The 24,507-nt window shown below is 36.0% G+C and overlaps 2 protein-coding genes across 3 annotated transcripts; one reads left to right on the forward strand and one right to left on the reverse strand.

Annotated features, from left to right (window-relative positions):
• Nucleotides 1–291: 291 nt before the first annotated feature.
• LOC111192733 (uncharacterized) lies at nt 292–4,464 on the reverse strand. The gene is made up of 4 exons (XM_022670957.2): nt 4,016–4,464; nt 3,401–3,501; nt 3,068–3,286; nt 292–1,360 (listed from the first exon to the last, which is right to left on the reverse strand). The coding sequence occupies exons 1-4, from the start codon at nt 4,366–4,368 to the stop codon at nt 1,209–1,211; spliced, it is 825 nt and encodes a 274-aa protein (XP_022526678.2). The 5' UTR covers nt 4,369–4,464; the 3' UTR covers nt 292–1,208.
• A 988-nt stretch (nt 4,465–5,452) lies between these two features.
• sh3glb2a (SH3-domain GRB2-like endophilin B2a) lies at nt 5,453–24,343 on the forward strand. 2 transcript variants are annotated; one of them, XM_022670557.2, is made up of 13 exons: nt 5,453–5,617; nt 6,938–7,079; nt 10,239–10,367; nt 13,029–13,162; nt 13,903–13,995; nt 15,355–15,366; nt 17,691–17,753; nt 18,481–18,504; nt 19,259–19,348; nt 20,105–20,205; nt 20,359–20,373; nt 20,462–20,675; nt 21,830–24,343. In XM_022670557.2, the coding sequence occupies exons 1-13, from the start codon at nt 5,555–5,557 to the stop codon at nt 21,935–21,937; spliced, it is 1,188 nt and encodes a 395-aa protein (XP_022526278.1). In that variant the 5' UTR covers nt 5,453–5,554; the 3' UTR covers nt 21,938–24,343. The 2 variants fall into 2 exon arrangements, with proteins under 2 accessions (XP_022526278.1, XP_022526281.1); XM_022670560.2 differs by lacking the exons at nt 15,355–15,366; nt 20,359–20,373 and having other exon boundaries at nt 5,454–5,617.
• Nucleotides 24,344–24,507: the final 164 nt, after the last annotated feature.

Raw genomic sequence — 24,507 nt, forward strand, 5'->3', positions numbered from 1 at the left:
TAATGAAATTAAAAGTAAAATCAGGTTTAGTGCACTTGCTGAAGATGATTTAATGTTTGTTGTTGAAACTGTGATCTGCTTTAATGGTGTAAAGTGCTGTTTATAATAGACTAAGAGCCTGAGGAGTTCTTTTATTCTTTTATTCTGCTTTTTTTTTATTCTACAGCTTCTTCTATCAGCACTTGATACTGGAAATAATTCACTTGGTGTTAATACTAGGTATTATTAAGTATGATGAGACACATCTTCAACACTAATTGCATTAAAAACATTGAGGTTTCTTAGTAAATGTAGAAAAACCAGCACTAGATCTTTATTTACAGGATCATTAAACTCCAGTCTGAGCTCCTCAGGTGAAATTAAGTTTATTCATGCAGCACGGCACACTGAAACAATGCTAACATAGATTAGCTTTATTATAAAGGGGTTTAGAGCCATGCACACCCCCCCCATCCCCCCCGCCTCCAATACACAAGCTAACGTTTCCTCCAGCTGTGTGTTAATGATGAGCAACTTAAAGCAAAGATGTTTTTTTATCATTAAAACAGAATTTACTTCTATTTCTGTAGAGCTATAAAGCTATTTTTGTGAATCTTCTATATGTTTTTAATCAATAAAATTAAATTCTTTTCAAAGCCTTGTCAATGTTTTTTCTATGCTTCATGTTAATTTGTGTTTTCATACAGCGCATACAGTACATTTCTGTGTATGTGTTTAAGATAAAGATAAAAATGAAGTTTTTTGGTTGAATTCTCAGGTTTAATTCAAGTTTACTGAATTAAACAAAATATTCCTAATTATTGAGGAATTATAGGTTTTGCTGACTCTGCTTTAAAGTAAAATAGGACTAGAAATAAAGCAAGATGTGATTAAAAGTTAAGATTTTCAACTTTGATTCAAGTAATTAAACTAATTATTTAGAGATTACTTAATTTTTTCAATGATATAAATATAAACAAATATAAATAAATATAAAACATATAGCGAAGTTAAATAAAATTAAATATAATGTTAATAATAAAGGATCTCCCAATAAGTTTGGTTGCATCTTTCTTTAAACAGTTATTTACTGTATGTCTTACTAGTGTTCGTTATAATGATTAGTTGAGACATTTAATTTAATGTTTATTACTGTGGTAAGTACTGTTAATTACAACCCTTATTACAGTGTTAACAGATTAAGCAATAACACAGTGCACAGTGGGGGGTTACAGGGTTTCCTCTCTCAGGGAACAGTGTCTCCGGCGCTTGGTGCCGCTCGGTCGGTCGGTGAGCTGGTAGCAGGGCATGCACCACACGCTGTCCTCCGGCACGATCTGCACACCACTACTGCTCCTGAACGGCCTCAGAGCACAAGAACCTGCAGACAAATCACCATATCAAACACCATGTCAAACACCATGTCAAACACCATGTTAAACACCATATCAAACACCATATCAAACACCATGTTAAACACCATATCAAACACCATATCAAACACCATGTTAAACACCATATCAACACCATATTAAACACCATATCAAACACCATGTTAAACACCATATCAAACACCATATCAAACACCATGTTAAACACCATATCAAACACCATATCAAACACCATATCAAACACCATGTTAAACACCATATCAAACACCATGTTAAACACCATATCAAACACCATATCAAACACCATATCAAACACCATGTTAAACACCATATCAAACACCATGTTAAACACCATATCAAACACCATATCAAACACCATGTTAAACACCATATCAAACACCATGTTAAACACCATATCAAACACCATATCAAACACCATGTTAAACACCATATCAAACACCATATCAAACACCATGTTAAACACCATATCAAACACCATGTTAAACACCATATCAAACACCATATCAAACACCATGTTAAACACCATATCAAACACCATGTTAAACACCATATCAAACACCATATCAAACACCATGTTAAACACCATATCAAACACCATGTTAAACACCATATCAAACACCATGTTAAACACCATATCAAACACCATATCAAACACCATGTTAAACACCATATCAAACACCATATCAAACACCATGTTAAACACCATATCAAACACCATATCAAACACCATGTTAAACACCATATCAAACACCATATCAAACACCATGTTAAACACCATATCAACACCATATTAAACACCATATCAAACACCATGTTAAACACCATATCAAACACCATATTAAACACCATATCAACACCATATCATAGTAGTGTTTTTAATGCAGCCGAGCCTTTACAAAATTAAAGGGGCTAAAAAATCAGTTTAAATTATTAAAACAAGCAAACCATATAAGATTTAAATAAGAAGAAATAAAATAATTCAGAATAAAATGATTTGCAGACAGGCTAAAATGTAAAGAAATAAAACAAAGAGATAAATAATTAAAATACACCAACATTATCAAAAAGGCTATCCTTCGATCCATCCAACCATCCATCCATCCATACATCCAACAATCCATCCATCTATTTAACCATCCATCCATTCAACCATCCATCCATCCATCCATCCATCCATCCAACCATCCATTCAACCATCCATCCATCCATCCATCCATCCATCCATCCATCCAACCATCCATCCATCCATCCATCCATCCATCCAACAATCCATCCATCTATTTAACCATCCATCCATTCAACCATCCATCCATCCATCCATCCATCCAACCATCCATCCATCCATCCATCCATCAACCATCCATATATCCATCCATCCATCCACCAACCATCCATCCATCCATCCATCCATCCATCCATCCATCCATCCATCCAACAATCCATCCATCTATTTAACCATCCATCCATTCAACCATCCATCCATCCAACCATCCATCCATCCATCCATCCATCCATCCACCAACCATTCATCCATCCATCCATCCATCCATCCAACAATTCATCCATCCATCCAACTAACCATCTATCCATCCATCCAATTAAATGAATTAAACTCAAATCAGCATTTTACTTCATTTAAAGTTCAGTGTAAGAGTTTAAACCGGCCGCAGTTTTACCCAGGATGAAGTAAGCAGTGATGCTGAGGCAGAGGATGATGAGGAAGATGGTACCCGGCCCCACGTCCAGCAGGGTGCAGGCGTTGGGGCAGCAGCAGGGGCTCTCCACCCGGATCTGCAGGGGCGGAGCGAGACTGAAGCTCAGGCTGTAGGAGATGGAGCGGTTGGTGCTGCAGTGATAGTGAACCACGGTCTGAGCCTCAGAGTGAGAGGAGGAGGCTGGAGGAGATCCAATATATTATCAGTAATAATCAATAACTCATTAATTCAAGTAAAACCAGTTTAAATCAGTATGAGGATATATTATATATTTACACTTCATAGTTAACCTACCTAAATAGAAGACGGAGAGAGTCTTCGTTGATTCATTATAGTGAAATTTATTTCCCTCGTGTCGTCCGTAGTTCACATAACGATTTGTATGAGTTTTACTCCTGTAAACAAACAATAACAATACTCACTATTACACAGCTGAAATGCAGTATACAGTACAGGCCAGAAGTTTGGACACACCTTCTCTTCTTCTGTGCGTTTTCTTTATTTTCATGATTATTTACATTATAGATTCTCACAAAAAATGAGCTGAACCTCCACAGTCACCGGACCTGAACCCAATCCAGATGGTTTGGGGTGAGCTGGAGCACAGAGTGAAGAAGACAAAGGAGCAACAAGTGCTAATAAACACCTCTGGGAACTCCTTCCTTCCTTCAAGACTGTTGGAAAACTTTTCATTTCAGGTGGCCACCTCTTAAAGCTCATTGAGAGAATGATGCCAAGAGTGTGCAAAGCAGTAATCAGAGAAAAGGGGGCTATTTTCAAATTTCAAATTCCTTACGTAAAAAAAACTCCTGGGCTGATTTTGCAGTGTTTTTTGGGTCCTTCCTGATCATATTCTCCTGAATACTATTTATTCTCATGTGTTACTGTCCACTAAACACCTGTCCTCACCTTAAAATCAGGCAGGCGGCCACGTCAGTGCAGTCGGTGACAGGGAACTCCTCCGGCTCAGAGAAGGGGAGACACGGGCTGAAGGAGAGCAGGACCTCGGTGTCCTGCGGCGGATCCTCATGCGGGACGTGTCTGGTGCGCTCCAGGAACCCCTGAGCGTCCCCCAGCGACTGCAGGTCAATCAGGCCGCTCCCGTCCCACAGGATACACTTACACTGATTCACTTTAATACAGCCTGTCCTCCTTCTCACCGACGCCAGAGACACAGACGGGGACAGCAGCTGAGACACAGACAGCAGGACACACTGTCCCCAACACACGCAGAGAACCAGCAGAGCTGCAGGACGTCCCATGGCGTAAACGTCCCAGTGCTACCCTGACGAGTCTCCTCTCGGCGGAGGGGACGGAGTAGAATTCACAGCAGAGTGAGATCTGCTCACTCAGTAGTGATCCTGCCGTCACATTCCTACAGCTCCCTACAACCGGCTCACTCCCAGATATGTGCAAAATTATTACTACAGAACCAGAATTCTAATTACAACTAAAAGTCCTCTATCAAAAAAAGTGACATAAATTAGAAGTTGAAGTGTTCTTTAAAGCAGATCTCTGGTGTAAAATGTACTTTTGCTGTAGTAAAACATGATAAAAAGTTCTTATCTTTGATGAATAGCACACCTCCGTTCTCCCACAGCGTTCAGAGATCCAGAAATTTTAACAGTTTATCCAACAAACACTCTTCAGACTGGGAGATACGGGGCATAATTTACCCTGATAAATCACTTTTTACACCGTTATCCAGCTCAAAGTAGCTCCACACCTCCTTACTAGAATCCGGAGAGTCCTGATATTTAAAACGAGGCATTAATAACTTAAAAAGTGCAGAAGAAGCTCATTAAAAAACACTGTTTACATCCTATAAAACTACTAGCTTCAGCTCCAAGCACCGTGTCTGCAGTTTATAGAATAAAACAACAATGTTCATTTTACTCAAAAAGTCAAGTTAGAGAAACCAATTGTTTTGAAGTGGTCTCTTTTTCCAGAGCTATATATATATGTGTGAATTTTAGTAAAAAAAAAGCTTCTTATCTGTGCAGTAAGTGTTTATTATAGGATATAAAACATACTTATAGTTAAAAATGAGAATTCCTGAATTCCTTGTTGCGCTTTACTGTATTTATGTTTATTTGCATCTGTTTAAATCATATATGTGGTGCTTTTTTCAGGCAAAAACATTCATATTGCTGAGATAAATGGATTAGTGTAATTTGCTTTAGTGCCTAAAACTAAATATATATATATATATATATATATATATATATATATATATATATATATATATATATATATGGTACATATATGTGATCGTGTTAAAAAAAACAGTGGCGTTCTCCTTTAAATCAGGCAGAATAGAGGATCCCAGAGCCACTGATCACTGATGACAGCTACACACACACACACACACACACACACACACACACAGCCCGCTGTTATCTCTCTCTCTCAGGCCTGTGTGTGTATTGATGTGTTTTTGAGGACGGGATGGATTTCAGTGTGAAGAAACTCGCCTGCGATGCCGGAGTTTTCTTTTCTCGAGCTGTTCAGGTAAAATAAATCATTATCATTATTATTATTATTAATATTATTATTATCATCATCATCCTCCTGCAGCTCTCAGTCCTCCCCCGGTTTACCCTCACTCTGCCGGATCTGCTGTAACCGCAAGCCCGTTATACAGAACCGACCCCCCGGATACACCGCTTTACTGATCATACAGATCATACCCTGCAGCTGTCTCACCGCCCGCAGCGATATACCCCCGCGATACCGCCGCTCTTACTACCGATCTGTACAGTATATACTGAATTACAGACAAATCACTCTATACTGTGTATTAATTAACTATTTAACTACTTATCTAACTAATAAACTAACTATACTATCTGTTAAACAGCTGAGGTTTATAGAAATATCAGATAAAGTGATGAATAGAGATTTGTTTTTATTTCCCAGCGGAAATTAAACTCGTGTTGCATCACGAGAGCAGCTGTGCCACAAATCCAGATCCGTGAAGTGAGAATCCGGTTCGTGGTTTAGTTGTAACCGCAGGGCTGAGGCTGTGAACAGCGGCGCTCTAGTGGCGCCACTCAGGCAGCTGGAGCAAAAACCCGGAGCGGATTTTACTGTATCTGTGTGTGTTATCTGTGTGGAACAAAAGAAAAACTAAAATATGAAAAATTAAATTAAAATAAATAATGCGTGTCTGTATTTGTTTTATGTGGGAAAATAAATCAATACAAAATAACAATAAAATATTATCAGTCAGCCTGAGTCTGTCACAATAATTGTTGTTTCACATTGGATTTAAAAATAAACATTTTTAAATATTAGAAATGAATAAAACAAACATAAAATGCTGTTTTTAAACTATATCAATATTCAATATTAATGGGATTACCTCACTGAGAAAAAAAAAAAACGTATTGTGGAATATTGTCCAAAAAGTCCGAAAAAATATATTAAAGCCATGGGCATATATAGCATGATAAGTCAATAATGTTGTTGTTATTATTACAGACTAAATCTCTCCCTAGTAGAATTTTTATATTATGTAAACTTCTATTGATAAATTGTTTAAAACTTGAACTATAATGAATCGTTTGTTCAACCAAAAATACCTTCTTTTGTTTTCTTTAAGGATCAGTATATAAATATAGTAATAATAAATACAGAAAAGAAACAAGAAAAGTGGTGAAACACCATATACTGAAAAAACGTGCTAAAATTAAAGATCTCATATGATTGTAACCAAACTCAATAGCTTATATATCAGTGTTTTTAGAGTTATTAGAGACAGACTAATGCAGCTGATTATAATCAGTGTGGAAATAAATAGATTTGTTGACTCCATCTGTCTTCTCTCAGTATACAGAGGAGAAACTGGGCCAGGCCGAGAAGACGGAGTTGGACGCTCACTTTGAGAGCTTGCTTGCCAGAGCAGACTGCACCAAGAACTGGACCGAGAAAATCTACAGACAGACAGAAGTTCTGCTACAGCCAAACCCAAGTGAGCAGATCATCCTTTATACACACGTTTAGTTTTATAAACATGTGAGAAATCAGTTCAGCTCCCAAACTGAAACTAAAAGTACAACTCTATTGTCTATATCATCTCAAGCCAAATTGCATTGAAAAATAAAGGTACTATGAGTCAAAAGTTCTGTTAAATCACATTTTAAAATGCGCATCAACTCAAAAACATCAGTGTGATGCAGCTGAAATGGTTTATTCCCATTATCTGCTGTTAGAACTCCTGTTATCACATGATGATTTGAACTTATGAACTCCTCTTACTTAATCTGCAGCAGTTAGACCGTAGGGCCGGCCCAGAGCTGTGAAATTAGACTGCATAAAAAAACACAGTTCTGAGTAAATTAACCCTTTCGTTGTGTCTTGGACTCCAGAAACTCTGGAGATCATAAGTTCACATCCCATCAACACTGGAGTGGGAATCACAGGGCAGCTCACGATACAATATTATCACAATACATAAAAACAAGACAGTTCTCTTCGATACTTTACAGCATCTGTGTTACTAAAGAGGATAAAATACCAGAAATTATGGGGCTGATAAATAAAGGGGTCAGTCAGTCTTAGGGAGTTTAAAGCACCTATGATTCAATTAAAATTCTGATATTTGACACCATGATTAATATTACAAATAAATGATACACCATGGTAAATATATTACAATATCAATATTTTGTCCGACCCCTAATCAATACCATTGTCCTCCATGTTCAGGAGTAGAAATGCTTCCCTTCATGTAATGCAGATTTAACTTCTTGAACAATACAGTATACAGTATTTTCAGTTTCAGCTGCACCTCATTTATTAATATTTATATTATTATTTATTTTATAGAAGTCAAATATAATTTATTAAGACTATATCGATTTATGAGAACTTAGCTTCATTATTTTGCTTAATAGTTCTCATATTTCATAGTGTAGTTTCTGTTTTTTTGTATTTTTTTGAAATTTTGCTACAAAATATATAAAAAAAAATATATATATATATATTTTGTATTTGCGAATGGGAGAATTTTCTCATTGCCAGCTGGGAACTGTTGGTGTGTTTGTGTTTTTGTGTTGTGTTCTTGTATAATACTGTGGATATGAGAAAGGCCCTATTTAAATTCAACTTTTTTTTATTATTATTATAATAGTTATTAATAATTTATTTGGCAGTAGTTGTTTTGTTTATGGGCTCAGATCTCGTACCCTTCTTACACTGCAGGCTTTCTTTCCACCATCAGTCAGTAGCCTGTATAGATGATATTAGTCTGAGTAAAGATGTTATTAAGTGCGTTTGGGTGTGTCGTGTTTATAATAGCATGTCTGAGAGTGGCAGTACCGTCTAACCTCTGACTCTTTAACCCTCCTCATGCCACAGTTGATCACACTGGTAAGTATCTCCCTTTTTAACAGAGCCCCGACTAAACCGCGGGCTGTTCCTCATCCATGCCATCCGAAGGATGATGTACACTATACTGCCAAAAGTATTCACTGAATCACTGAACTCAGACGTCTGGCAATCTAATGGACGAGTCTGGGTTTTGGTGGTTGTCAGGAAAACGGTACTTGCCTGACTTTACTGTGCCGAGTGTAAAGTTTGGTAGAGGGGGGATCATTATGATCATTATTATTATGGTATGAGGTTGTATTTCAGGAGTTGGGCTCTGCCTCTTAGTTCCAGTTAAAGAACTCTTCATTTCTTCACCATACCAAGCGATTCTAGACAATTTTATCCTCCCAACTTTTGGGGACAATCTTTTTGAGTCCTGACCTCAACCTGATAAAACACCTTTTGAAAGAATTAGAGTGGAGACTGTGATACTGACGATTTTTTTCATCCAACATCAGTGTTTGAGCTCACACATGCTCTTCACTTCTGGAGGAATGGTCAAAATTTTCCATAAACACATAAACACACTCCTAAACCCTGTGGAAAGCCTTTCCAGAAACACAATGGATTTATAATACAATCAAATACTTTTGGCAATATACTGTATTACCTTTTAAAGTGGAAATAAACCATTTAGACCAGTTGAAGGTCTTGATGGGGGTTCATTGTGAGTGCTGATGGAGTGTGTTTAAGACAGAGCTATACACCAGTTCTTGGTCGGTATCTGTGTACCGTAATTACAGTGTCTTCATCTCCTCATCAGGATTCAGAGTCACTGTGTGCATTTATTTACTGAAACACTCAGATCACCTCATTGTGTCGTCCAGACGTTTCACTGTCTGTGTTTCTGTAGCAGCGTCTGTCTGATCATGATATATGAAGAAATAGTTGCTTTAAAACAAATGTTTTCTGCAAATAATCAGCGATATAAGATACAGTATCAGTGCAAAGTTTGCTCATACTAATCTTCTCATTCAATGTGTTTTCATGATTTTACCATTGTAAATTTAATATTTGAGAACTTGAAAACTATACAGAAACACAAGTGAAAACAAAAAGTGTTAAACAAACTAGAATATGTTTTATACTTCTAATTTTCTAAGTATTTACATTTAGCTTTAATGAAAATAAAATTGCATTAAATTAAGAGAAACCTTGAATGAGAAGTTGTGTGCAAACATTTGACTGGTAGTATACATCTATATTTTTTATAGTTATTGTCTGCATTTTTTGGTTGATTGTCTTTAGATTTAAAGGATGTTACGACTTCAGATGGTTCTAGACCTTCTGTATTTTTTGTGTTATATCCATTTATTGTGTAGCAAGTCGATGACATAATAAATGAGAAGCTCAATCAAGCTCAATTGAGGGAAAAAGAACTAGATCTTACAGATTAGTTCAGTTTAGTGTTATCAGTACACAGATGTGATTGACAGGTGGCAAATGAATTCAGAAAATGTGGATAAAAGCACAGTTTAGTATTAGAATATTTGTTTTAGGTTCTGTTTTAGTTGTTTCAGCGGCCCACACTCAGAGCGGCCCACCGGGAATTGTTCCAGAACTCCCGATGGCCAGTTTACTCCTGATTGGATGGTTGTAATCCTGTACATTTCTTCTTTGCATTTTCGGTTTTGTTTGTGGTAGCTGTGTGTCCTCAGAGAAGTCTGTTTTTGATTGATATATGTCAGTTTCCTTTGTATATTTGAAGAATGATATTTGATAATTCTAGGTCTCTTTTATCATTATGTGTTTTTGTCAGGTGCCAGGATCGAGGAATTCCTTTATGAAAAACTTGATAGAAAACTTCCGTATCGAGCCACTAATGGAGAAATTCTGGGCCAGTATATGCTCGAAGCGGCCAAAGAGTTTGGACCAGGAACACCGTATGGTAAGAGCCGACATATAGAGCAGGATATAGAATAATCAGAGTCAGATGCAAGTTTATAATTTTACCTCTTTTACACAAGTTAGAACAGGTCTGTGGGCTGTATGAGGGATGTTCATGAAGTTCTTTACACAAAATCACTCTCATATATAGATAAAGATCTCACCAGCTCTATTCTTCTTATTTTCAGAATGATCTGTTTAAGGGCTCTGTCACTTTTATGCAAATGAGCTGTTGCTGGCCACGCATAATAGCCATGTATAATGAGCGTTTAACAGTTTAGTGGTGACTTTCCCAGGTAGCATGTGGAGCAGAGTGGTTGAGCTCCATCTGCTGACTTGCAGAGTACAATAGTTACAGATCCCTCCTTCAGACAAAGTCTATTGGCTAATTTTAATGCTGTAAACTGTCTTGAGGTTCTCAACCACAATTAATGAAACAATGTTTGTTTAACTTATCTAGTGAATGTGGGTTAATGGGTGGTCCAGACTGGTTTAATGCACATTTCTTTATTTTGACGACTCAATAAGGGAGCATCCAAACAGCTCATGATTTTTGACGCCAAAACCTTAATTTTAAGTGTTTGACAGAAAACGTATGGATGCGTGTTTTTCACATAGTTGAGGCCCAAATGGAAATACAAAAGCACACAAAAAGCACGTTTTTGATGATTGTCTGTATATAGATGGTTCTAGACCTTTTGCATTTGATGTTATGTCAGTTTATGTTGCAGTAAGTTGATAACATAATTATCATGACAGGTTCAATTGAGGGTTTTATCAGTTTTATCAGATACAGAGTAAAAGCAGAGCATGTGGGCTTTTGTGAATGTGATTATATTGATTATTGTGTGCTGTTGTTCAGTTCTTTCCTCCAGGCGGTCAGAAATCAGAATCCAGAGCAGTAACTCTCACGCCCCGCCCTCTCTCTCTCTCTCTCTGTCTGTCTCTCTCTCTCCGCTGCTCAGTGGATCAATAGTGCTTTATTCAGAGGTCACATGTCATTCAGTTCTGCTGGGCAGCGTTTACTCAGCCAGGCCTGTAGATAACAGTTAGTTAAAGCTTTCTAATTGTAACTCTGTACAGGAAGCATATATGAGCCTCACAAATTAGCGCTGGAGCTGTGAGGCTAATGTAGCGTTACCTGACAAATAGTAAAAACCTATATCTCACCAATTAACACTGGAGCTATGAAGCTAATGCAGCTAACAAGTAATGGAAGGTCAAACCACAATATCAGCCCCCCTAGATATGGAGATCTGCGCAGGCGCAGTAGCTGTAACAAACCAAAAAAAATCATGTTTTTTGTGTGTAATTGAGTCAAATGCTATGATGCAAAAATCCATGATGTTTTAATCAGATTTCATGAGTGATTTAAAATATGTTTCTGAAATTAAAATCTAACATTTTCCGGTATTTCTAGTATTTTAGTCTCTCAAACAGATAGAAGATCTTCAGACCGATAGAAGGCTGGTCGTCACTGAGTTAACTAACTTATAAACCTATTTTAGCTTAGCTTGTATCTTATAAATTAGCACTAGAGCTGTGACACTAATGTATCTCACCAATAGTACAATCTTAAGCTTTCCCTGGTGTTATGAGGCTAATGTAGTTAACAGGTTTGGAGCGTATATCACACCAATTCACACTACAGTATACAGTACAGAATTATTAGTTGTTTTAAAGATAAAAACATAGATATATATATTTTCTCGCTGTGTTGGCATCTAAGTAAACAAAATAATAATAATAATAAAAAAAAACCTTTTCCCTTAAAAGTCAAACGAGTCAAACTTGAACATTAATCTGCATACATTTCTCCTGAAATCTGTTAATTTGGGTGAGTTGATCCCTCCTGTTCTTTTACAATCAGCCTAAATTTCTAATGTTTGTTTCAGGTTAAAGAGGTTAATGTGGTGTCTGACCCCGCCCTCGATCGTTATCAGCCAATCAAACTGAAGGACGATTGGTCCATCACTGAATATAACACATACGTATATATATATATATATATCTCTATGACCTGAATTCTGATGTATGAAGAGGAGGATGCAGTTGATGGCTGATGGCTGATGGTGATCATTTAGTTTGCCTGTTGTTTCTGCTGAAGTGCTTTTAGCAGCAGTAAACGGCTCATTAATGATGTCTGGCTGAGCAGCTGCTCTTAGTTTGGTCTCTGGTGTCCATCAGTGGAAATGTAGGACGTGAGCATCACTGATAAACTCTGCTGTACGTGGAAAAACTCACGTATTTGTGTAGAAACTCCTGTAGAGATAAACTCACATTAAATTATTTTATGAAAAAATCTAAGATTGAACAAAATTAAACAATCAAATACAGAATCTGTTTTTACAGGTTTTTATACATTTAGTGATTATTACAAGCAGCTAATTCTTTTAATTAATCATGGGTGTTTTTTGGACGTAACATGTAAGAAACCTTAAAGAAATTAGTGTTTCACTTGCCATTCGCTTTAAGGATCAGGTGCCCTTTGATGGATTTGTAGGATTGCTATTTTAACAGCGCAGCTACCTGGACGTGTCTAACGCTTCTTAAAAGAGTATAGATATATTCACATGTACTGTTACTATTCTTGGCAGTGCTATTCTAATCATGAATTTACCTCAGCAGTGCTGTTCTATCTCCTGTTGTTCTGGGTGTTTAGGGAGTACCCTGATTCAGGTGGGTGATTGTCAGAGGAGGCTGGGAGGAGCTGAGCGAGAGTTTCTCCAGACGTCCTCGATTAGCTTCCTCACACCGTTACGCAACTTCCTGGAGGGAGACTGGAGGACAATAACGGTGAGTCTGGGACTCTCGGTGCCCTGGTTGATTATTGATTATGAGTTATTGAGAAGTTATGGGTTATTATATCATATTATCATATTATACTATCATATTTTTAGAATCAGAGTTATTGAAGTTTACTTTTATCCAATCATAATAGTGGAATAATGGGTGACACCAATCTTTACATTTCAGCTAATAATAAAAAAAAAAGGATTTCTTTATTTATTTATTAAAGTGTTACAACAATATGTCACAGGGCATCTTGCGATAACGATGATATCACAATAATATGATTTTGCAATACTCAATATATATCCTAGTACATTTCTGTATGATATCTGTTTCTGAAGAGGATAAAATACTCCTAAATAATCAAATACAGGGAATTATACATTTATTGGTGTCAGATTCACAGAATTTCACAACCAATATTCTGTCTGAATTAAAATATCAATATTTGATGCTTTTGCTAAATATCAGTGTGCACATTAATTCTGCAAAGCAAAAACTTTGCCTAAAGACCAAATAAACAATGTGTTTGTGATGCTTTTCACAAAAAATACGACAAAATACCAAAAAATCTCTAGATATACAGTAACTGACCACTGAGGGGAATTTCCTTCAGACAGAAGAACTAATTTTAGTCCTTGTTTTGTGTAAATATGAGAGAGTGTTGTCTAAACTCTCTCTCTCTCTCTCTCTCTCTCTCTCTCTCTCTCTCTCTTTCTCTGTCTCCTCTTCTTTTCGTGCAGAAAGAGCGGAGGCTGCTGGAGAACCGGCGGCTGGATCTGGACGCCTGTAAAGCGAGGCTAAAAAAGGCTAAAGCAGCAGAAGCTAAAGCTGCTGTGAGCTTCTCTCTCTATTCTCTCTATTCTATACTTCCTCCTCAGCTTCCTCTCTTTATTCATTATCCTGCTCTTTCCTCCACTTCCTGCTCTTTCTCTGTTATACCGCAGTGTTTGGAGCCACTGACAAACAAAATATATAAATAATAAGTATATCATTTAAGTATATGTAGTATACTTATAAATATATTTTAGTAATATGTAGTGATGATATTTTTAGAATAGGGTTGAATAATAGCTGTGGCATTTCTAGAATAAAGTCATAATATTTTGAGAATTAAGTCGTAATATTAAAAAATGTCAAAATATTTTAAGCATGAAGTCAAAACATTACAAACAGTTATACAGTCTGTCATTTTGAGAATAAATTTATATTATTTTAAGAATAAATTCATATTATTTTGAGAATTAAGTGGCATTGCTACCAGGAAAATTGCATTTTCAGAGTTTGCAAAGGGAACATAGCAACATTCTGCAGTTAAAATAAGAGACGCTGAGGATTTTCTTGTTTATCATTCACACTCACTCACACAGGAAGCTCCAGGTTGCCGTTAGTATAAGAAGGCTAAAACGAGGGTGTAAGAAACTGTGTTATTCTAGAGGAAAGAAGGAAATACGTATTAAAGTAAATTCTCATTTTGTTGAAGGAGAACTCACAGGCAGTGCCCGTCTTTGCTATCATAACCACGGGAAAAGTACACCTTGTGCTGCTCTAAACGAGCAAAAGACTTAATTAATCATAAGTGTGTTTTGGATTTAACGTGAAATAAGACAGCAAGATAAAACATTCTATTAGAAACTATACACATGCTCATAGCATACTATGATGCATTCATGAGGCATTATAAACATGATTATACATATTTATAACAATGTGTAATACGTTATAGCCATGTTTAATACACAATATGAATTGTGATTACAATGAATCATAAGCTGTGCTTGTAATATGTTACATATCTGTATTCAACTATTAAACTTTAATCATATGACCGTCATTATTATTAATATATTCCAATGATGGACATCTGCAATAGTGCTATTCTAATCATGATCTTACCTCAGCAGTGCTATACAAATCATGAGTTTTCTTCAGCAGTGCTATTCTAATCATGAATTCATTGTTATAAATATGTATGATCAGGTTTACAATGCTTTATGAATGCTTAATGACTCTTTTTTTTCACACTGTTATTTTTTTGGGCAGCAATATAATGAAATATTGCGACGTTATTCTCAAAACATTATGACTATTGTTCTTGTTTAACAGTGGTTTTAAGAGGCTGTGGTTGAGCTGCTCTGTGTTAAGGTCAGCCTGTGCTAATTCTGATCCTTCTGTCTGTGTTTCACTCGTTCCAGTGTGAGGGAGAAGTGAGTATTGGGGTGAATTTCCTCTCCAGTAGCATCTCTCTCTCTCCCCTCTCTCTCTCTCTCTCTCTCTCTCCCTCTCTCTCTCTCTCTCTCTCTCCCCTCTCTCTCTCTCTCTCTCTCTCTCTCTCTGTCTCTCTCCCTCTCTCTCTCTCTCTCTCTCTCTCTCTCTCCCTCTCTCTCCCTCTCTCTCTCTCTTCCTTTTCATTTCAGTACCGTTACTCCTCCTTCATATTGATTTCTCATGCCTCCTCTTACTGTAATGATGGGAACCTGATAGGAGATGGATTTTTATGTAGAAGAAATATTGATTTACTTGATTTAAGTTTGGTATAATCCACATTGACGCATGTTAATCATGAATGTATAAATCTGAGGGCGTCTGACAGTAACCTGATGCTGCAGTGTTTCTCCTCCAGCTCCAGGTTGTCTTTAACAGGTACGGCAGGTGAACGGTTGCTAAGACAAACCGGATCTAATTATTCCATCTATTCCTCCCCAGTGAGCAGAAAACCAACATCAATTAAATCAGAGGAGCAGCGCAGAGACTGCAGAGCTGAAACTCAGGATGATAAATAGTTCCATCATCACGTAACCAACAATATTTAACCCTTAAATATACAGTATCCAACAAACCTCAGAACATCTTCCTCATTTCTGTAAATATTTTATTATATCTTTTATATAAATTAGATTATCAATTGTACAGCTATTACAGCAGTATAAATAGTCAATTAATCAATCAATCAACCTTTATTTTATCTTGGGAATACAGGGTGACCCTCATTTACAGTGCAGCCAAGTATTTACAGTAAATAAGGGATTTAAAACAGTAGATAAGAAATTAAAAATAGGAAAAAATAGAATAGTAAATAAAAGAAATACACATTTTAAATAAATACATTTAATTCTAGATGAATAAAATCTATTTATATATCTATAAAAATAGGAAAATCTAAGTAAAAGGAACATAAAAAAACTAAACATAAAAAGTATAAAATTTAAAATAAATAAAAATATAATAGTAAATACATAAATATGATTTATATATATATATATTACAAATAGAAAAAAATAAATAAAAGGATCATAAAACACCATAAAAACACATAAAAAGGTAAAGAATTTATAAAAATAAAAATCAAGCAAAAAAAATTATAATAGTAAAAGTAAATGATAAGATAAAATTATAACAATGATAAGAAATGGTAAAATTAATAAAAAATAAACTAATATCTAAAAATACTAATAATATTTTATAAATAATATCTATAAATAAATCTCAGCAAGGCAGATGTTATACTGAAGTTGTGTTTAGGGTTGTTGTCTTGTTGGAAAAAATATAAATATAAATTGTATATTATATTTCTACTGACTGATGTGCAGAAATGTGAGGGTTATATTCACTGTTGCTGGGTAGTGTAGTTACAGTAAACTCTGCAGGGGGCATGTTTACATCGGTTCCTTATTCATTTATTTGCCTGTAAAAAAGTTAAAGATCAGAAATGATGATAAAAGTGAACTAGAGGTTTTAAACTTCAGTAAAGTGATTAAATGCTGGAAATTTGAATTGAACTGATCTTTAATCTTTTGTGGGCGTGGTTTGGTTCACAGATGAACAGCATGACGGTTCACGTACTCTCTTATATGTGAATGCATCCTTTTCACTCAGTTCCACCAAATATATATTTATCACCCAACCTAATAGCATGCATACTTACCCTCATACTGAATATATATATTTATATTCATCAGATAATTACTGCAGCTCCTGTCTGTAATTAAACATATATATACACACAGTACTGGAGTAAAATACATTATCTACTTTTCAATATGAATAATGAGAAAAGTGACAATTAACATTTATTCTTTTTTATGAAGCAGCAGATAATAATAAAAAATATTATTTAACATTTTATAAAATGTGATGTGATTATCAGGTGATTATCAGGTGATTATCAGGTGATTATCAGGTGATTATCAGGTGATTTTCAGGTGATTATCAGGTGATTATCAGGTGATTTTCAGGTGATTATCAGGTGATTTTCAGGTGATTATCAGGTGATTATCAGGTGATTATCAGGTGATTATCAGATGATTATCATGTGATTATCAGGTGATTATCAGGTGATTATCAGGTGATTTTCAGGTGATTATCAGGTGATTTTCAGGTGATTATCAGGTGATTTTCAGGTGATTATCAGGTGATTATCAGGTGATTATCAGGTGATTTTCAGGTGATTATCAGGTGATTATCAGGTGATTATCAGGTGATTGTTTTCTGGTGTTACAGTATATTAAAGTTGTGTTTCTCTGGTTTTTAGGCAGTTCCAGATTTCCAAGAGACCAGACCTCGAAATTACGTACTGTCTACAAGCGCCTCGGCCGTGAGTCACACACACACACACACACACACACACACACACACACACACACTGCCCTCTCACACACACACACACACACACACACACACACACACACACACACTGCCCTCTCACACACACACACACACACACACACACACACAAACACACACACACTGCCCTCTCACACACACACACACACACACACACACACACACACACACACACACACTGCCCTCACACACACACACACACACACTGCCCTCACACACACACACACACACACTGCCCTCTCACACACACACACACACACACACACACACTGCCCTCTCACACACACACACACACACACACTGCCCTCTCACACACACACACACACACACACACACACTGCCCTCTCACACACATACTTTTCATTGTTGGTACAGCATGTAGTTCTCTCTGACACCAACAACACAACTTCTTCTTCTTTAGCTGATAAAATCAATAATAAATAATTAAATCAATAGTGAGAAATTAGAAATTATTGATCATTATAAATTAAGCTGCCGTCCCCTTTAAGGGTGGGCAATATGGCCCTAAAGCTAAAGCTAAATAAGCAGGATCTCCTTCACTGACCAATCACAGAGCATTTACTGAGATCACTGGTCTGGATCAGTGTGTCCCTAAACACAGTGTTGTGTGTTTAAATGTCATGTTTTTTTGTGATGACCTCACTCTCTGTGTTTTTCTCTCCATGTTTACTAATCAGCTCTGGGGTGAAGAGGTGGAGAAGGTGAGCGTGACCTCGATATTTCACTCTTTATACTCGTTTATTTTACAGTTTAGCACCTTCATCTAAAAAAAAAAAAATTACTTACAATATGCTCACTAACTACAAACTACATACAGAACCAGACAAAAGTTTAAATTTAATATTTTTATATGTTAAATATGTTAAACCATCCAGAATATATTTTATACTTTAAATTCTTCTATAAAGCCACACTTTTCCTTTGATGGCAGATTTGCATACCTGTCAGTTTTATGAGGTAGAGTCTTCTGGAATTCAGGATTTCAGTTAACAGCTGTGCTGAACTCATCAAGAGTTAATTACTTGAATTTCTTGTCTCTTAATAAAGTGTTTGAGAGCATCAGTTAAAGTAAAGTAGTGAAGAGGTAGAGTTACAGCTATACAGTGAATAGTGAATATTTGAGTAATGTTCTAATCCAGATTATGAGAAGCAAGAACTACTCAACTAAATAAAAAAAATTAAGGTCAGTCAATCCGAAAAAAATTCAAGAACTTAGTAAAAAGTATCCTCAAAAACATTTTAATGATGAAACTGGCACTCATCAGGAAAAGCAGGAAGAGTAAGAGTTTCCTCTGTTGTACAGGATGAGTTTATCAGAGTTTCCAGCCTCAGAAACCACAAGTTAACAATCAGCTCAGATAAGAGTATCTAAATACTTCACAGAGTATTTTGGTTTGTTTAACACTGTTTATTAGTTACTACATGATTCATTCTGTGTTATTGTTTATTGGACAGGCGGAGCAGGAGCTGCGATTGGCTCAGACAGAGTTTGATCGGCAGGCGGAGGTCACGCGGCTGCTTCTGGAGGGAATAAGCAGCACACACGTGAGTCATGTTTACATCCTGTAACCTTTCACCCATAAACAACAGAACGCTCCTCAGGGATTGGCTGAGCCGGGAAAACCTGTAGACGTCCTCTGAGAAAATTACAGGCTGAATTATCTACTGTTTTTCTCTGAACTCCGTGCTCCTCCGGTAATTTTAGTCCCGTCCGGACGCACATCTCTGAGTTTCGTCTCCTCGCCTTTAATAAAATAGATATTTGTCCACTGCCGCGCACCGTAATTACACTTTGGGCACACCACGGTTTCCACAGAGATCCACGTAAAAAAAAAAACACAACAGAGAGTGGAAATGGAGGAGCTACTGAACTCCGTGATGATGTCATGTGACCGAGAAAAACTCTGATCCTCCTGTTTTTTTGATTGCAGTCCGGAAGCAGGAGTTTTATCCCTAAAGAGTAGAAGTGTGAAATATTTTTAACACAGACACCCACTGAGACACTAATCCCATCCAGATAGAGCTTTAGACGACACACTGGCTTAATTGTGAAAAAATGTTTGCACTATAAAGGTTCACTGGATTTTGTATAATTTCAGGTTATTTTCTTATGCTTGAAGAGGCTTAAATGACCAAAATAAGCATAAAAAAATTATAATAGAGTTTTCTAAAACGTTTGATGAAAATGTATATTTATTTAGTTAACAAATATCGCTTAAGTTTAAAATGCAAATTAGTTTAAATCATTTTTTGTGTCTTATATGGTCTTTTTTTTAATAAAATTGTGTTTTTTCTGTTCAGGTGAATCATTTGCGATGTCTGCATGAGTTTGTTGAAGCTCAGGCCACGTATTATAACCAGTGTCATCACTTCATGCAGGAGCTGCAGAAAGAGCTCTCCAGGTGAGAGATTTACACATTTCATTCTATAAAAAAATACAAAGACAGAAAAGAACAACTAATAAAATGAGCTAAAATCTGTTTTTAAAATCTTTTTATAAATATATATATATACTGTATATTTCCTGATTTTCTTACTCTTCCTCACGCTCTCAGTGCTAATGGAGATGTGTGAGTAATGGCTTTATAAAAGGACTCTACCGTAAATAAATCAGTTAAAATTGATTTTAACATGCTCGTGTTTTTATCTCTCGTTCAGACGGTACCCGAACTCGTTTCTGGTGAACCCCAGATCAGTCAGGAGCTCCTCTGGAGACGCCTCCTCCACCGTACCTGTAAACTCTCTGAGTCCGGAGGCGGAGGCTCTTCAGATCGAGGAGGTTCAGCCTCCCGCCAGCGGAACTCGGAAAGCTAAAGTCCTGTACGATTACGACGCTGCGGACTCCAGCGAACTCTCACTCCTCGCAGACGAGGTAAGAGGCGGGGCTAAACTTCTACAAAGTAAAAGTCCTACAACACTGATATATCAATTTAGATATTTATATTTAGAACTATTATAATTTATAAACTCAGAAAATGTAATGCATTAAAAAAATGATCAAATAAACTTTTTTATTGTTCAGTTTCCTTACTGTATTTTTCAGACTATGAAACAAAAAAAAGATCCCCCAAAAAGATCCACTCCTTATGTATAAACTCTATCAGTCAGGTATTAAGGAGCAGTAAAGACACTCCACTGAAGTACAGAGTTATACAGGAGTTTCAGTAAAGTTTCTCCAGCACTAAGGCGAGCAGTATTAGCACTAGCCACTAACCGTGCTAAGCGCTAGCTCTTTCACAGTTCTGAAGTGAGCATATGTTAAAACGAGCTACGCGGGAAGAAGCACTAGCTGATAGCACCCTGGGTTACCGGAAAACATGCTGCTGCACCCAGCCTTAGTTTTAATATACAACACAAAAACAAAGAAAATGAAAAAGCTGAAGTCCTGTACGACCAGGACGCTGCTGATACCAGTGAACTCTCACTCCACTGAAGTACAGAGCTATACAAGAGTTTCAGTGAAGTTTCTCCAGCGCTAAGGCTGGAGCAGTATTAGCATTAGCCGCTAACTGTTCAGAGATAAGTATATGTTAAAACAAGCTACGTGGAACGAAGCACTAGCAGATAGCACCCTGGGTTACTGGAAAACATGCTGCTGCACCCAGCCTTAGTTTAATAATTTACAATACAAAAACAAAGAAAATGAAAAAGCTGGAACTGCTGATACCAGTGAAGTACAAAGTTATACAGGAGATTCAGTAAAGTTTCTCCAGCACTAAGGGTGGGTGCAGCAGCATTAGCCTAGCATTAGCCTAGCATTAGCCACTAACCACGCTAAGCACTAGCTCTTTCAGCGCTCAGATATTTAAATAGATACGTGGGATGAAACGCTAGCTGATATCACCCTGGGTTCCCGGAAAAAAAGCATTTTTTTCATTTGGAAAATGAAAATGAATAAGCTACTTTTTCCTGGTCTTGTAGTTTAATAATGTGTATAAATATGTATTTGTTTTCCAGATATTCTAACAGATTTAACATTTTGTAATTTGTTCTCTTTCCTCTTTTAATCTATCTTTATCTATCCAGCTCATCACAGTGTACACGGTTCCAGGGATGGACTCTGATTGGCTGATTGGAGAAAGAGGAAATCAGAAAGGGAAGGTGCCCGTCACGTACCTGGAGCTTTTAAGCTAAAAATTCTGTTTAGAAACAGGAATTAATGCTTCAATCACATGCACTAACGTTATTATTCAGACACGAACTCGGATTCATACGTCTGATACAAAACTTAGTACTCTGAGAGTGTTTAATCTGTTTTTATTTTATTTTATTTTAGTTTTAGTTTACTGACTCTCTGCAGCCATATTTAAAGCGCTCTGGAAAAGCTTTTTGTTTCACTACATCCTGAATTAACCATTCAGACAAAATTAACCAATTTCTGATCCTACATTACAGCACGATCACATTCCAGCAGCATCACATCTCTCTTAAATATTCCAGCAGCCAAAAAAAAGCCAAAACGCATCTGAAAGCCACGCTAAGTGCTTCAAATCAGAATCTCCAGAGATTAATGTAAATATCTGCCTGTTAATCCGTTTATATACTAGAAAATAACCTTCTTCTTTTCAGTTTCTGTATCTGATCACAGCTTTACGTCTTCCCTCCTGGATTAATCTGCTCTAAAGTTCGCCGCAGGTCAGTTTTGGTGTTTATCTGCTCGTCTGTTCGCTCTGTTTTAGTGACTCAGCGTTAAAAAGGACCTTCCAGAGCCTCTCTTATCTACTATAGCCTTAATATACCTCTCAGAATGTAGCAGCCAGACTCCAACTCAGCGCAAAACACTGTTTACAAAAGCCAGGATCCCAGAAAAACATCTCAAAAGATGCTGTTAAATATATATTAACATATAATAATATATATTAATTTATATATGATAATATGTCACTTGTTTCAATGTTGTCTCATTGCTTAATGCATAAAGCTGATGCTTATTTAAGTAAATGTGCATTAGGCTAGATTTATTTTACACTGAAAAAAATAAAAATGTTGCTTTGAATTTAAGTGTGAATTAAAATATGACTATAACTGGTTTCAAGCCATTAACACAATTACAATCCTTAAAAAGCAACTGGAAAACATGGCAACCACCTAAAGAATCTGGGAGCTGATTGTTTGTTCTTTAGATTTACATTAAATTATAAATAAAAAAAAAATCTGAATTGCATTGATGCAACATTTTAATTTAGTTTCTCTACATTTCTTTAAATTCAAAGCACTTTTTTTTTGTGTAAACTAAAAAAATCACATTGGACTGAGATGCCAAATAAGTCAGTAGCCACTTCAGATTGCATTTTAATAAAAATAATTAATGGAGATCAGACTGCAGAGCGTAGACGAGTTTATGTAGTTTAAAATTCTGAAATTCTGGGAAATGCATGTTTATTTATTAAATTTGTTTTATTTTAATGATAAATATACACAACCCAAATTCAGATGTTAGAGATCTTTCCATACTTTTCAGCAAATACGCCAAGAATCCGCGATTTAAAGATGATCAAAGATGATCAAAGATGATCAAAGATGATCAAAGATGATCAAAGATGATCAAAGATGTCAAATGTAATGCTCAGCGTCAGCATGCAGCCTGAATCCTTATAAAACACTTTTTTACGTATTCGCTGAAAATAAATGGTTTGTGATTTTGGTCGTTTTGCACCGTTTGCAGTGTATATAGCTGCTTTTTTGTTATTTTTTGCCTTAGAGAAAGGTGGTGCAGGTTGTGAGAAGGATGAATCTGAAAGATTATTTTATTTATTTCACTTATTTATTCAGAACACTTGAAAAATCTAAAAAAACTTTCTTTGTAATTAAGTTTTAAACCAATGCTACACTAAAGTTCTGTGAGTACCTCTTCTTAACATTTATTAGGAACATTGTTAATATTCAGTTTGCATTATTATTATTATTATTATTATTATTATTATTATTATTATTATTATGCATTGTTGTGTTTTATTTAATATTTGCCATATTAGAAGCTTGTTTTTGAGGCCAAACATCCAGATGAGGAAGAAGAAGCTTCTTCATGATTTCTTATTTTTTGCATGTTTTGTCACTTTAAAATTTTTCTGATTAGCAAAAAACAAATGTAAGTTTTAGTCAAAAACAGCACAAGTAAACACAAAGAGCAGGTTTTTTTTGCAGTTGTTGCTGTTAAAGGTGGAAAAAAGCTATTATTACGTTTAAAAAGTGCATTTTGTGTTTACTTGTGTTTTATTTGACTTATATTTAAATATATATATTTTTTATAAGTGACAAGCATGCAAAAAGTGAAAGTGAAAGTGAAATGAAGGGAAAACACTTTTTTTCACTTTTTCACACCACTGTATCTTCTCTGCCTGGCTGCGTATGTGGAGGCGTGTGTGAGAGAGCCGGAGGTGTCTGGGTGTTTGTTGTTTGATTTCTGTTTTCTGTATTTTTGTTGGGTTGTTGTTTTACCCTGTTGCCTTTCTCTCCACTTGTATTTATTGCCTGCTCTTGACGCCACGTGGAGAAAACCTAAAGCTTTATGGAATGTAATAAAATAATCTGTACCGATGATCCGTGTGTGTAACATTCAGTAATGTTTATTCATACACAAACACTGTGCAAACATATATATATATATATATATATATATATATATATATATATATATATATATATATATATATATATATATATATATATATAATAGCAGTAAGGTGCATCTCAGAACAAAAACG

This window comes from Astyanax mexicanus, chromosome 12, assembly GCF_023375975.1.
Source record: "Astyanax mexicanus isolate ESR-SI-001 chromosome 12, AstMex3_surface, whole genome shotgun sequence".
In the NCBI taxonomy this organism is placed as follows: domain Eukaryota; kingdom Metazoa; phylum Chordata; class Actinopteri; order Characiformes; family Acestrorhamphidae; genus Astyanax; species Astyanax mexicanus.

Bases quoted from the DNA above. Each gene is read 5' to 3' on its own strand.
- LOC111192733 (XM_022670957.2), bottom strand. From the start codon at position 4,368: ATGGGACGTCCTGCAGCTCTGCTGGTTCTCTGCGTGTGTTGGGGACAG. The intron at 3,502-4,015 runs GTGAGGACAGGT...GTTTGTTTACAG, and splicing joins GCCGCCTGCCTGATTTTAAG to GAGTAAAACTCATACAAATC. The intron at 1,361-3,067 runs GTAAAACTGCGG...ATTTGTCTGCAG, and splicing joins CACTGCTTACTTCATCCTGG to GTTCTTGTGCTCTGAGGCCG.
- sh3glb2a (XM_022670557.2), top strand. From the start codon at position 5,555: ATGGATTTCAGTGTGAAGAAACTCGCCTGCGATGCCGGAGTTTTCTTT. The intron at 17,754-18,480 runs GTGAGTCACACA...TTTACTAATCAG, and splicing joins TGTCTACAAGCGCCTCGGCC to CTCTGGGGTGAAGAGGTGGA. The intron at 19,349-20,104 runs GTGAGTCATGTT...TTTTCTGTTCAG, and splicing joins AGGGAATAAGCAGCACACAC to GTGAATCATTTGCGATGTCT.